The sequence below is a fragment of the Atractosteus spatula genome, chromosome 11 (assembly GCF_055471065.1).
Source record: "Atractosteus spatula isolate fAtrSpa1 chromosome 11, fAtrSpa1.hap1, whole genome shotgun sequence".
Classification (NCBI taxonomy): domain Eukaryota; kingdom Metazoa; phylum Chordata; class Actinopteri; order Semionotiformes; family Lepisosteidae; genus Atractosteus; species Atractosteus spatula.
In genome coordinates, this window is record NC_142716.1 from 41,189,845 (window position 1) to 41,205,754 (window position 15,910).

A 15,910-nucleotide genomic window follows, 5' to 3' on the forward strand; every position below is an offset into this window, starting at 1 on the left:
TTTACAATTTTCACACAAAAATGCTTTTATGAGTGTCATTAAAGCAGTTTTTGCTTTTGAGAGTGAACACAAATATCCTCACAAGCCTTTTTATTTAATACAAGCCAGCCCTTCACATGTTTGGTCGTTTATAGTAAAATAACACATGGAAATGAATGAGATTTAAGTAGACTTTGGCAATGAAGTATCTCTGGAAAAGCACCGATTTAAATATGGCACATCATTGTCTATTTTCTTGTGAAAAATATGTTGCTCTCTTCAGTACTGTTACCTTAAATCAAGTGTTGTATTAAAAGTAAGAACTGGAAATGTGTTAAAAATATTGAAGTATTATGAAAGTTATGCAAACCTGTGCATGCAGTTTCTTAAGTTTAACTATTGTACCTCATTTTAATTAATGTATTATTGATACAGCATTAAACACTTGATATATTTATTCTTACCTCTCTTGCTTGATTTCCCATAGATTTGAATAGAAAGCAAAATTTTCCAAATTAAAAATATTAACCTTTGCTTAAGGGAATTAAAACACGGGGTCTTGGTCCCATATACAGTATTTAATGTTTTCCTTTTTTACCAGTCATGAGGAAGAATCTGTGAGCCATTCTTCAGATTCGATATTTCATATTTTTTTCAGATGTTATGCATTATACATTATCCTCCACTCAGACTGCACATGGGTATAATTCTCTCAGTTATTCACACAGGGAGATGAGGAACTCTATTAGTTGGTATTATGAACCATGGTCCCAGGCACTGACTTTTACATGAACATTTTTGGTGCGCAGTACTGAATTTGACCATTTGAGGTCCCTGCATTCTGTAGATATAATGAAGTCAGCTGGTTACAAAGTAGCAGGCTTTTAATCAAGCTCGCTGGTCAGCACTGCATCAAAGATTTTCTGCTGCGGTGCCCAGAGGGCTAAAGATTAGTCTTTCTCAGAAGAGAATTAAAAGCTCTGAGTGCTGTGGGAAACTAGCACAGAGGGTTTTGGAGTAGAGCGGTTAGAGATAAGCTGGACAGAAATGATACTGTCCAATAGTTTAAAAAAAGACTAAACAATCCCTACTTCTGTGCAAGAAAATTCTATGTTATAGAAAGCTGGACTTTTGCACCCTATTGTGCTTTTAAAGAATCTGGTTGTCATGTGCTATTTCTTGCTGAATGCATGGCAAGTGATATGAAGTTCGGAAGTGTGGGTGTTTTTGCTGTAAAGTGATCCACTTCCCAGGCCTGAAGGTCTCTTCAGATGGATTTGCATTATCATGTCATTTAAATGATGAGTGAAGGGCTTGGTTCTTGGTTTGCTTCTGTGATTTACTGTACTTATTGGGCATAAAAATGGGTTTGTATGAAAGCTGCTTTACACAGGAGTAGGAGCTGGAGGTCTAAAACCAAAGAGAAAAATTCGAGATTTTATTCCAAAAAAATGATTAATGAAGCCAAAAAGGAATTTAAAATGTCAGTCTAAAGCTTTTGTGTGTTTTTCAAAATTCTTTTGTTTTAAACTTAATTTTTCAAGTGCTTATGGATTTTTCGTGAGGTAGCTGCTTTGTACAGCCTGTCCCAAACTACATGGCTTAGTATTCTTCAGAAAAATACGAAGGTTACAAATTACTTTACTTTCTTACATTTGCTTATCTTTTTTATTATTTTTATTTAGATAATAAAGTAAACTTCCTCATTTCTTTCCTGTCATCTTTATAATGTTGTGCTTTGTAAATTTTATTTTATTTATTCATTTACATTAGTGTTTAGTTTTTTTTTGGTCTGTGAACAGTAATGTTTTTCATCAGGTTGAGGCTGCTCAGATTTTTAAATACAAACTTATAGCTCCGGAGATGACAACTTAGGAATCAAGGTTTTTCTTAATTTATTAAGGGTAATAAATATTGTTACCCTATGTTAACCTTTATTATTAAGTCAAAGTTGTTAATTGCAATTTGCCCAAAGAATAACATTACTTTCCAGTGAAATTTAAGATTTGAATTCCTGAATTCTAAAACGTTGTACTAGGTGTACTATCTGTCAGGTCTTGAATTGTCACTTTTCACAATCTGAAATGTAGTTCAGTTTAGTTATAACATAATAATATTAATATTTATAATTATTTACAATTATGTCTTTGTGACTAAGCAAGGCATAATGTGGCAATTATTAAATGCAAAGTAAAAAGAATATTTTATCATTTTCCTTTTTCACTATAATCCTGCAAAATTCCCTAAATGTGTTCTTTATCCTTGAGTTATTAACAAAACTGGAAGTGCAGCACAAGTGTGGCTCCTAACAAGGTGAAGCTGTAAGAACTGAAACATTCTATTAATATCACGGATACAAAGCAGTAATGTGAACACCCGGTAAGTACAGTATATACTCCTTGTTTACAGTGAAGAGCTATTAGCAAATAATTTTACCAGTCTGAGAACTAAGAACAAACACAAGAGCTCATAGGTGCCGTCTAAACAGATGCATGGCATCTGAGGCATGGCAAGGTGGTCAGGAACTGAGCGGTTCTGTTTTCTGGGCTTCCTTAATCAGAGTGAGCAAGGTGGTGTGTAGGGAGATATAAGAGACTGAAGACAGGCAGGAGAGCAATGACTGAGGTGATGGCAATAGAGAACCAGAGGAGGGATTGGAGTAATGGAGTAGCGTGACAAAAGCCAAGGCAAGACACAGAATTCTGGATTGGCAGTGGGCGGATGGAATTGGCAGGGAATCTGGCCAACAGGGAGTTAAAGTAGTCTAGGCAGGAACGTACCAGGGACTAGTCTAGAAGTTGTAGAAAACAGTTGATAAGGAAGGGGCGGATTCTGCAAATGTTGCTGAAGACGAAGCAGCAGGAGCATGCCAGAGAAGCAATGTGTTGAGTGCAACACCGAGGTTCTTGGCACAGGAGGAGGGGGAAAGGGTGGTAGTGGAGTCAAAAGGTGAAGAGATGGAGAGGTCCGCACAGGGGCAAGGGGAGGAAGGGAGGAAAAGGAGGTCAGAGTTCGACAGATTGAGTCTAAGATGATGGCGTGCATCCAGGATAAAAATGGCTGTGAGACGGGCCGAAATACAGTAGGAGACTTCAGAGTATCAGAGGGAGGAAAACAGAAGAAGATTTGAGCCTCATCAGCATAAAAATGATACGAAAAGCCATTAGAAGAGTTAAGGGGACACGGGGACCTTATCAACACAATGCAGTCAAAGCATTCAGGAAATATAGACCTGGTTTGCCCTAATAGGGACCTATCAGTGCAGTGTATCCATATCTTGACTATGCTCATGTTCCTGTGTTCCTTTTTTTGGTTCAACTGCTAGCTCCAGTCATTGCTAAGAAGGAAGTTAACTAAAAGATTGTAGCTGGGCATCAAGTAAAACACTAAATAATAAACACTTTGCCTAATTTAAGATGCAAAACACACTCTTCAATAGCCCCAGGTTTGAATTATGATCAATTACAGTATATGTCAAGCACACCCATAGGGAAACATTTGTTGAGGTACCAAATTAAAAGAAAGTCAGAAACAAAGAGGTCACTTTTATTCTTTTCTTTTTATGTGTTGTATAAATTGGCAATAAAACTGTTTTATTTCTCCACTTTTTGGAGATTTGTTTAATGCTTCCAAATTTTTTTAAAAATTATAACATTATTCTAATATAATATTACAGTCATGGTAGTGTTGCAGTATATTAAAGTGTCTAAGGATGTGCTTCGGTCCAGCAGAGAAGATCAGGAAGATTAACCTGTACAAAAATATTCAGCATTCAGTTCCTTGTTGAAGTTTTATTTTCCTTTCTTAAAAAATGTATTCCCTATGATAATTTTTAACATTACTTCAGCATTTATGTACAGCTTCATGCACATCCATGAAGGATTGCTTAGTTTTAGTTAAAATGAATTTATGAATAAAACCCTTTCCATAAGGATGATCTGCTTTCAAGACTGCTGCACCATGAGGAGAACTCTGGTCCTGTTAGAAGTGTCATATCAGATAAAAGATTGATTTGACACCAGAGACCAGCTTTTCCTTTAGAAAATGTCAGATAGCGGAACAGATGGCTTCATTCATTCTTTCTTTTCAAAATGTTGTAACCTTAACCTTTTTATGTTCATGTTGATTTCGGTGGTATAGCTATGTTTAGTTTTTTTCAGAAATTATTTGCTATGTGGTAAACAACAGCGCAATTCTCGTGTGTAGTGGGGTATTATTCTTTCTTTTCATGTACTGTAATATAATGAGGCCACAACATGACATTTTCACTATTTTAGGACTTGATTTTAGGACTTGATGCATCTTGGTGGCCAAAGTGAACTGGCTGTGGGTGCTGCTTTGATGTTTCTGTAGCCGATGTTTGGAAAGATTGTGTTTTCGGAAATCAAAGAATATTTATGAGGTTGAAAATTGCCTCAGTCTTGAAATTAGGAAAATGACATAGATCATCAGCATAAAAGTGTATCACATGCTGCAGAATTTTAAAAGACATGATTTTTTAATTTTTAAAATTCACACTGTGTAAATATAATATCCTAGATATCGAAATAGTATGGAGGAAAATATCATAGCATGGAATTAAAAAATGTGGGTTGCGATCCCACTACAATTCAAAGTAGAAGAGTGAAAATTGAAATTTGGAGGGTGGGATTCAATATAAAAAGAGACCTGTAAAAGGAAAGGAGAATTCTAATCAGAACTATCTTGTTTAAGCGAAGGGTGAGATGAAAATCTACAGTGGGTGAATTTTTATTTTTCAATTTCATGGTGACCTGACAAGGCAGTTTCAGTCAGCTGTATCTTGGTTGTTGTGGTGACCTCTCATGTCAAAGTTATGAGCTTATACGTGGTCATAGCGTGTCTTGTTCTATACACAATAAGTTATAAAAGATGACCAAAAAAACAAAACAAACCAAAAACAACTATCGGCGCAGTAGAGTGTGTCTAAGAGTGTTATAATCCACAGCAGTCTTTTTGCTTTGACTTTGCATTCTAAGCCAAGCTTTTTGGATCTGTTGCCTTTGCTTTTTATGCTACAGTTGTCATCAGAGTGACAGGCTTACATAAAGGTTATCAAAGAAGAAAAGAATGGGAATTTATTATGCTTAGTATACAAGCCAAAGAAAGTTCTGCCCTCCTCAGTTTTCATGTGTACTGTATAGGGCAGATGGGAGGAATAATTCTTGAATGACTTCAGGTCTTTGAACATGTGTTGGGAGCTTTATGAAGGAACCAAACTGTGTCCATGCTCTCAAAAAACAACACAGTAGATTTTAAATTAAGGGATTTGCAAAAACAAGTTATTGTAAGCACCTACTTCTTTTGTCATGTCTTTGCAATAGAATTTACAAAAAAGTACAGAAGAATACAGAAAAAGTTGTTTTCATATTATGTTTTATTTATACACAGGTACAGTAGTAAAGGAGGTAGAAAATTCACAGGTCTTTTTTGACGTTGTCTGTATTACAGCTAACTGCCAGACAAAGCGAACCTGAAAACACACTCCTACTTGCCATGTAATATGATGTGGTACAGTGTAAAGGTCACTGTGTTTTCTTTAATTAAATACCGATGATATTGTGGGTTAAATTCAGTATACTTTTTCGAATGACTAATGTTTTCAACTTTAACCTCATGCCTTTAAGAATGCTTTTGTTGAAATTTTAAAGCATTTTACTGAGATAAGATTTTTTCAGTGTAATGAACAAAATCAAGTAAAATTTGGGTCTCTAACACTTTCTTTCAAATTGTATTTTTTTAATTTAATTTATTATTTAACTTATTGTATTCCTTCACCTATTGAATCTTGATATACAATCGCTTATAAGTTGGGTCTAGTCATCTTAATTGTGTGTAATTTTGTTGCATGCAGTTCATTTTCAGTTACACCAGTAAAAATGTATTTCAGTAAGAAACATGTCACCTTGCTTTGTGACACTCATGAATTCAGAAGTCCAAATGTTAAGCACCTGCATTTCTTATTTGGATTGTTGCTGAAAGTTTGTGTTGCAATCTTTTGTGAATATCAAAATGAAAAAGATAGCAAAACATAACAACAAACGATGAAACATACAATCACAAATAATTGCAAATCAGACTGTTCTTTCCACATTGTTCCAACACCTTTTTATCATGAAGCATACAATGCTTTTCTCAAGCAATCTTCATGAACAGATGGATGTCTTATGTGGGAGCTGCCTGTATAGGACTAACTGCAGATCGGAGGCTGGTTTATCATCCATTCAGTAATTCTCAGTGCAGTTATCTAAAAATAAGCACTTTTTAGTGCGACCTACATTACCACCAGTAAAGGGAACCACACAGGATGGTTTGCAGTGAAAAATGCCTACGTGACACTTGCCATATACACTTTTCAGCCAGTCAGCTTGTGCTTTCTGACTGTGTTGGTTTTCTTGCACAAATGTGGGGCAGAGATTCAAAACATCTTATATTATATATTCCCTCCTGTCCTTTATTGTAGAAAAAGCAGTGTCATTCATAAATCTTCAATAAACACAGATGTATAAAGGGATGTCCAGATTTCTCAAATCTTGGGTGATATAAGTGTCAGCCTTCTGTGTGAGCATATGCATCTGGCCCTGCTGAAGCAATGCTGTTAGATATGGAAATATAGCAGGAACATTTACATATAACAGTACATTGTGATGTCTTTTTCATTTAAGCTTCCTTAACCTGAATGTTTATATTTTTCCTGTGCCAAAATGCCATATTAAAATGAATTGGTGCCATACCTCTTAAGGTGAATTAAGCATTTGAATTAAGAATTTGACACCTTCTAATTGCTTTCTTGAATTGAGCAGCAGTTGGAGAGGTTGTCCATTAAAAGAGATAGCTGCTGATTAATTAGCTGTGTATTGTTTATGCATTAATCCTAAAATTAAAGTTGCCTTGTATCACTTAATTTAGTCACAGTGGGAGAGAAGCATTTTCTGGAAAAAAATGTGCAAATAAAAGGTACAGTAAAGAACTAAAGGAAAAGCAGTGTGATTTGTATCAACTTTCTGCACAAACACCCACATGTTTTGGATAGTTAAAATAAATGAGTTAGCATTAACCTTTTGGATTAAAAGGCAGGTGTTTAATTACTGTACTGTACTGCACAACAAAAATCTGAACTTGAGAAGTAAGCAATCTTAACAGTCTTAAATGAACGGAGAAAGATTTCACCTGGCTGGCAATGAACCAAGTCTGCAGAAGATGAATATTTTGTACAGATTTGAAAAGAAAATGCTGCCCTGCTGATTATGTGAAAAGGGTTAGAGGAGCTAGGAAATAAAGGCAGACTGCTCTCTTTTCATCAATAGATGCATTCATTTTATTTTCTGACATCTAATTTACAGACCTAAGTCATCCAAGCAGTTAATGAGGTTTGGTATTTAATATTTGTCAATTTAAATTCCGATTACTAGTCTAATTAAGGTGCTTTTACTGTAAGAAAAATGGCAGTAGTTCATTATATTTAAAAAGCCTTAATTAAGGACTGCACAATTAGGATGGATTTCATAAGCTCTGTATTGTATGCAGTCCTTTGTAATTTTTAAAGTATTACTTATGTGCACTTCTTTCTTATATCCTCTCCATCCCTATGTATGCAGAACTCTATTTAAGTAGGCTTTCCCCGTAATTCATATACACCGTAAAGAGCAACTTTCAGTCATTGACACAGACATTTCATGCTGGGCTCTAATTGGCTAATAGTGATAGTTTCACTTGTCTCTTCTGTTGTTAGATCAGGGTGAACTGACTAACTTTGGTTCCCAAGGAAACTAAGGAGGATTCTATCAAAATTGGAGGTCATTCTGCTTGGAGCTTTAGGCTTTTCAATTATTTAATCTATTTTTTAGTTTTGAATGAAAACACAATTTCCCTTACAAAAATAAAAATCTCAGAGGATCTCCTGAGACCTCAGAAAGTTTGTGTAAATATACATTGAAAAATGTAATGGCCAATGGTCCATAAGAATTAAGGACATGAGCAGTATTTCAAAATACTCTTTAGTCTCCTGCTACTGTGGAAGAATACTGCATTTACTGCAGGCCCAATAACAATATGGCAAAATTCTCGGAAGCTCTCCCGAGCTAAACCACAAACGTGATAAATGCGGAGGTGTACTTCAAGTTCTTCTCCCGGCTTCCCCAAGGGCAGTGGCCAGTACAAATCTTTAGTGGGCGAGTGTTTCATACAAATTGTATTTCTGTAAAAGACGTGAAAGCTTTCATACTCTAGTTCTTAACTGTTTGATTCCAAGTGATAGTTAAAAACTGCGTACCATCAACATACGTTTTTTTAAGGATATTTAAATTTGCCAAAGAATATGCCAAAGAGAAAATTCTTTTTAGTCCAAATGTTTCACGTCTGTATTTTGTCCATAATATTTTTGTATTTTTGACAATACAGCACTTTGACATTTTTTTTACATTTATTTTACATGTTAGAAACCACTATCTTTCAAATAAATGTAAAGTTATTTGTAATATTTATATCATATGCTCATTAATTAAACAATATTATAAGGATTGGTGTCATAAAATTTTGATGTTATTGTTTATTTGTTTCTGCCAAAAAAAAAGCCAATATTGGCAAGGGGGAAGCTGATACCCAATGACTGTATATTTAACTGTTCATTTGGTGTTTCATTTTTCATGTGTTTTTCATGGTTCATCTTTACATTTTGTGATATTTTGTTAAATATGTAAAAATTCTAGAATGTTATCGAAACATTAAAAATGTATTGGAAATACTGCGTTACTGTGGTAAGACTAGTAGAAGATCTTGAGGCTTGGAGCAAACCAAGCCAAAGCTGGGCAAGAGAGAAACTGCACAGGCAACACACTCACACAGGAAACTGCACAGTGTTGTGTGCACATGGAGATCCGGCTGAGGTGCATAAAGGGGAACTGCGCAGGCACTTATGCTCTGCATGCAGGTGGTGTGGGGCTCTAGTGCTGTGGTGTGCGCAGACAGACAGCTGCGGCAGCAGGATTAGAAATCCGGGTATGAGCACAGTCCAAGATCATGGTCAAGCACGCAGGCATCAAAGCTGGTAAAAGCAAGCTAAGCAGAGTCCAAAGCACCAAGGGGAAATCTGGGAGACAAGGTCGATGCAACACAGGTTTCAAACTGACATATGCACTGTTGGGAAACAAAGCCAATACACATACTGTAGTACAGCATTACTGCCTTTATTTCACAGGTGCTCCTCTGCGAGTAAATTCTCAAAAGCTCCAGACTGCTAATTTTAGACTTTTGAGACATCTTTGTTCTATAACTTCATCTGGGTTCAGTTTGCAGAAGCAACAATTTACCTTCTGGATTTGACCACTGAAAGTTTTGCAGCTAGGTTGAAAAAAAATCTAAAATTTGGCAAGTGGATTAATGTAATCTGTGAAATCTCAGTCTGTTGTCCAGGTTCTATATAAAAAAAGCATTTTCACAATCCAGACAAGCACATCTTCAGTGCTAGACTAGACTTTAAATTGGTGCAAAAAAAGAGATGAGGTTTACAGCTGATAACATTTCAAAACTCTAAAGCTTCTTCAGAGTGGAGAAAGCAATGCCAGCCTTTATGGTAGGTAATGTCTTTATAGAGGAGAAATGCAATAGGTTTGGTATTGTCATTTAATGCACATGTACACTTCTAAAGTTGAAAGGAAAGCTGAAGTACATGTGTTTTTAATAGACTGGTAAGTGAATTGTGTTGGCAACATCAGGACTAGAAAGATTTGTTACACAAGGGAAACTTGCATCCCTTGTTAATTGAAAAAAGTTTAGAATAAAAAAGGGTGACCAGTTCCCAGATTTTGTTACTTTATTTTCTGTCTCATAATAAAATTAACTTCCAGTCTACTTCCAGATAATCTAGATCTCGAAAGGACTTCATCTTCTTTGCATCAACATTTCACCAACCTTAATAAAAACCTTTTATGATAATCAGTATTAATAAAACTGAACCTTTTAAGTCTTAAACAGAACCAAGTATTTGAAATCCTTGAAGATGCTGACCAATTCAATTCTGTGGACTTTACAACCAAAAATGAAACATGGAACAGAGGACAGAACTTTATTTTTTCTTAAAGTTACAAAAATGTGACATCACTTTTGGATTAAATATTTCACTTTCACTTCGCATTAAGTCCATTCAATCGTGATTTGTCTTCACTCTTTTTCTGTGTTCAGAAGAAGTGAAAATAGTTGTAGCAGTCAGTTTTAATTGTCATAAAAGCAGTAGCAGTATTTTACTGTTGATATTTTGCTGCTAGTATTAATCTGTATGACATTTCTAATCCAGCGCTAAATTACATTTACTATTATGTTGCTGTCTGCTTTTGATAGAGCAATTTACTGTAGCTATAGTACCTTGCTTAAGAATATTGCAGCAGTATCCTTCCAAGGATTTCAACCCACAACCCTTTGGTCAGGAGTCTATAGCCCTAATAACTATTTCACATTTTTCTAGGATGTTTATCAAGAGACGTTTTCTTTAAACATGAGTTATACTGCATATCTTGACATAGCCAAGCTTTTCTGTTCTTGTTTTACAGTGCACTTAGTAGGGCCTCTAGAAATAGAGAATAAAGGGGTGCCACTGAGAGGTTTTTAATAAAAAAAAGCATAGTGTTTCAGAGCACTTTCCTCATGTATGAAGAAAAGTATTTTTAATTGACACGCACAGCAGATCTAAAGCCCATTCTGTGGACCGTGTTGCCTCTGCCAGCTTTGGCAATGTGTGCCTCCTAATGGGTGCTTGCACTGGTATATTCTTCTGCTTATGTGATTTAATTGCACTGCAGGAAGCAAAAGCTGCCGTGGAAGAGACCAGAGCCTTGCGCACCCGAATCCACCTTGCTGAAGCAGCCCAGAGGCAGGCTCGCGGGATGGAGATGGACTACGAAGAAGTCATCCACCTGCTGGAGGCAGAAATTGCCGAAATGAAATTGCAGCTTGCTGATCAGCCTACCCACGCTAAAGTATTTTAAACTTTCCTCTGTTTAAGCACCGTATCAGTCCCTGCTCCTGCCAGGCAGATCCATTCCCTTTTTTACTCATATCATGTTCCTTGTAAAGTAGGTCACTGTTTGCTTTGTATTATTCAGTAACTGGGATGATGTGCAATGAAGGGTTTAATGTGATCTTTGTGACGTCTATTTAGGCTGTTATTTTTAGGATTAAATAAAATTGACTAGCAACCTTATAGGTCATTGGAGCATAAAATGGTTCCTAAAGATTATTAATATTTGATATTTATTTATATTATAATTTAAATATAGTTTGGATTTTGTCAGCAGAATCCTGTTTTTCCAGAAATGTGCTTTTGCGTTTTGTCCTTTTTTTAAAGATTATAATGGATTGTAATATTTCAACTTTTGCATTGATCTATATACCAGTTGCATAAAGTCTTACTTCAGAGAGACTAACACTAAAAAAAAAAACCTCTAAAAATCCTCTGTTTGTTCTGGTTATGGATTATTATATTGTTGCAAATATAACTTGTTTTTCTTAGAAAGGGAGTACTTTATACAGTATATAAATATGTAAATATAATTTTACTTTTAAAACAGCTTGTATGAGAAGCATGCAGTTGATACAAGGAGTTTTACATTTTATACATAAGATTCTAATGTGAAAAATTCAATATATAGAATTGTATACATACAAACACCGTGTGTCTCTGATCTTATTTTTATACATCTGATCTGATGTATAAAAATATGCAAAAAATGTCTTGAAGTTAAATTATTACCTTATTATCCTTAGAGCATGTAAGAGTATTTAGAGTGAGCTCAATTTCATATATGCCCAACATATTGTATTTGTTGTCATAATTATCTGGGTTTTTGCATTAAGTGACTGCAAAAGATGATTTGAAGACTTCCATAATCTTTCCATGTAGTGATGTTTTCCTTGAAGATGTTTAGCTTATTATAAGGACACACAAATCTCATGTCTTTAAATGAGTGTCCAGTATGTGGTCATGGAATTCATTAAAAAGGATGTTGTCATTTCAGGAAGAGACACAGGACCTTAAAAAGAGAATTGCTGTGCTGGAGTGTCAACTCCGAAAATCTGAAGGTGCTAAAAAGGGGTTTGAGGTGTCCACACAAAAGCTTCTGCACTTCGTAGAGGTAAATCAAAACCTTCTTGATTTTAGATTAAGTGATGGATGGTTGATACACTGAAAGTCGCATGACAGGAAGTTGGAGGAACGCAGACTGTACAAACAGGTGGTACAGGTGGATCACAAATGGCTCAGCCCATTGAGTGCAGGTTGATTTCCGTGGTGCAGAAGAGTGTTTGAGTCAGGTTTGCATCACTATCTGGCTCTAACCAGGAATCCCCCCAGAATTAGATCAACTCCTGAGTTTGGGCAGTTTTGAGCCAAAGAGGGTGTTCTTAACTAGCTGGGAGCCTGTGAGTTTGCTGTGCTATCACTGCCCAAGTCCTCCGCTCTCTAATAGCTGCTGTAGGCACTGTGAAGCTCTCAGTGTAAAAAGAGGCAGATGGCTCAATGCTGTCCTTTTGTGCATGTCATACTCTTCGCTCCTAATCCAGTACAAGGGTGCTAGTGGTGAGTGCATGATTGCAGATTTAACTGATTATTGGCATTTGGAGATTCTAACCTGTGTACAAAAAACTGAACTGTTACTTCAAAAGTTTAAGAACAAATACTGCCAATGTTTCATAATGTAGGCACCCAGCTCTTGCTTCTGCTGTCAAGTGATGAGCCAAGTGCATAATGTCTGTATTAATAGCACAGTGCTTTAATAATTCCAGTGTACTTCAATTATCTTACCAAAGACTAACCTGGAGAGCTAAAAGGTTATAAAAACCTGGCTTGAAACTGCTGTGTCACCATCTACCTGAGTACCCTGTATACCTCTTTAATGTGTTTTTATTATGCTGTCAAAACAATTAAGTGTAAGCACAAATTGTCAGAAAGCATTCAAATCACCAAACGCAGCTAATATATTCCAAGCAATGTTGCAAGCTGTTAAATAGCTGCACATTCTTTATAATGAGAACTGAAGTGAAACATGACAGCTTTCTCCATCCCTCCTGTGCTCAAATTAAATCCCTCTACTGCAGAGCTGCAGGGGAAAAGTAACTGCAGGAGCCCTTTGAACCAGCAAGACTCCAGTCTCATGGTCTCCTTGACAGCTCTCCAAATTCCTGGGCAGAGGGGCCTTTTTTGTAAGCACCACTAGTAGTAAGCTCCAGAATTTTCAAAAGAGTTGAGGTAAATGACAATCTGTTATAAAGTAATATCATCTGCACTTGTTTGTGTATTGTGTTGCATCAGGAATGTGTGATTCTGAAAAGTAATACCCATATGTATTCTTGAACTCTTCAAAGGGGGCCTTAAAGGATTGTTCAGGTGTATGTCCTCTTTTTATTTTTGGGGGGTAATAAAAGTGATATTTTAAACCTGCTGTCCAGCATTTGCTCTTTTTCATTGCCACTTGGTGCTTTGCAAACAGTACATACAACACTAAAAGTGCTGGTGATCTGCATGATGCAATATGTGTGAACCTAAACAACATGCCTGCTTTAAAGTGAATCTCCTGCACCTGCATAAAACTGTGATAAATACAGTATATTGCTGATTCACTTAATTAAAAGGTACTAGCATGCATCCAGGTTTTGATAAAATGCAATGGAATACATTGTGAAAGGAAATGTCATATCTTTGTTTCTGCTGTGCTGGATGGGAAAGTCCAGTTTATTTTTTAAGATTATTTTATTGAGCTGCTGTAGCATGACATCTTTTCATATTTCATAATTCAATCTAAGTAAATGCATTGTATGGGGCTGAAGGTCTATACTAACAGCAGATCAGGGAAAAAAGTGAAAATTTGCTTCACCAGTTGTATCAAGGCGGAATTTAACCCGACATTGGCAGTGTTCAGTACCAAGACAAAAAAGACAGTGATACAGGTTTAAAGTGCTGTGAAACTGCAGTTGCAGTGAGCTCATTCTGCCTTCAGAACACGGGTGTTGTTTAATTTCTAAAATTGACATACATAAATAGCTGTATAAAGTAAATCACATTATATTAATGGAGGCTGTTCTATTTAACACTGCCTCTAAAGCCTGTATTTGACATTTTTGTCATATAGTCATTAGCTGTTTATATAAACAGGGACATGGTGACACAACATTTAACATATTTTGAATATTAAAAGGCATCATGATAAATTAAACAAAACTAAAGTTGTAATGATCAGTCTATTTGTAAACATATTGTAAAAATTGAATAAGGTATCTATACTTAAGAATGTATACAAAAAATATATTATCTTAGACAATTTACTGACTGACGTATGTAAAAGATACAGTTTAAATGTCTGATTATAATCCCATAATTATTGTGACATACACATTATTGATTGTCTTATTTTATCTGCATCTAACAATTTTAACTTTATTTGTTCTGCAAATTAATGCTAATTTTTGAAAATTATTTGTTATTTGTTTTCACAGGTCATGCAAGAGTTCCTTTCAGACCACCAAGGTTCTTTGACAAATTTTAGGTAAGAAATGCATAGATACTGCATTTATCTAGAAATGTAGATTTTAATCAAATTCCTGAATGGTTTATCTGTGATTTTTGTAAGGGCATGTTGATCTATTCAAGGTTAAATTGTTATTTTGCATCTCATCACTGGTAAAATGCAATATACATTTTTAAAATTTATTTTACTTTTTGAGATACTCCCCTGTTCAAAAAAAGGCCTATGTCAACTGATAAAACATTATTACAGTAGTATTATATTAAATTTTAGCAGGTTACTGAATTGCCTTTTAGGTTATTATGGGTAGATAAATAGTGTAAAATAACCTTCAGATACAATGTGACATATGTATAAAATGAAAATGCTTACTCTAACTTGTTGCTAATAGCAACGTGTTATTGAACCTTCTGACAGCAGAAGCAGCTTCCACATTCCCCTGTGACACTTCTGGATCTGCTAGGCATCTTGGGTGTTATTTACTTTGTTGTAAAAGAGTGTCAAATTCTACAACACGGGCTTACTTCAGACTTTCTTGCAGAACCATAGGCATTTCAGCAGTGCAATGCATGCCTTTTTTGAAGTACACTTCAGCCATTTCAGAACTGAGATTTAGAAATACCTCTGAGGTTTTTTTTCTCACACCAAATTTTTTATGCATCCGTGTAGGGAGCCATAGCTTGTGTTAGCCTATAACAGTCTCCTGCAAAACCCTATGATATGCTCCATGATATGTCCAGAATCACAGAAAACACTGTTCATCAGACCTCTTCAAAATCGTCATCACTGATGGCATGATGGCATAGTTCTGCTGCCTCACAGCTACGGGGTCCTGTGTTCAGGTCCAGCCCACGGTGCTTTCTGCATTGGGTTTTCTCTGGGTGCTCTGGTTTTGACCCAAAATCCAAAAAGATGCTCTCTAGATTTACTGGTGTTTCTAAGTTACTCCTCTGTATACAGTACATGTGTGTCCTCTGTAAGGGTCAGACATGCTATCCAGAGTGTGTCCTACTGTCCACCCATTGTCTCCTAAGTTAGACTCTGGCTCTATGCAATCCTGTATTGGACTGAACAATTATTGAAAATACTGTACATGGATTTGTTATGAGATAATAATAAGAATGTAGCTATATGTAAAAAGAAGTTACAGTATAGAATCCATACTGTAGAAGTTTATTTTCAGACATATTTTTTATCTTTACTGTAAACGTAAAGAGGAGCACATATTTGCAGAAAAAGTCTCAAAAGTGTTACCACATTCTTGATGGTATTTGTTTTCAAACATTTATAGTGTCTTTAATGGACAAATCCCTGTTAAAATACCTTGCTTTTGAAGGTGTGTTGATGGAAAAAACTACAGCATTTTTCCATTGCTTGCACAGGACAGCAACTGCTTTACAGAA

The 15,910-nt window shown here is 35.7% G+C and overlaps 1 protein-coding gene across 1 annotated transcript in view; it reads left to right on the plus strand.

Moving 5' to 3' along the window:
* The window catches only part of stxbp4 (syntaxin binding protein 4), an 83,734-nt gene that overhangs the window by 35,438 nt on the left and 32,386 nt on the right, over positions 1–15,910 (plus strand). The window contains exons 17-19 of the mRNA XM_088926646.1: positions 10,791–10,967; positions 12,006–12,122; positions 14,479–14,528. Of these exons, the coding sequence (XP_088782772.1) occupies positions 10,791–10,967; positions 12,006–12,122; positions 14,479–14,528 (344 nt within the window). The remainder of the gene's footprint in view (positions 1–10,790; positions 10,968–12,005; positions 12,123–14,478; positions 14,529–15,910) is intronic.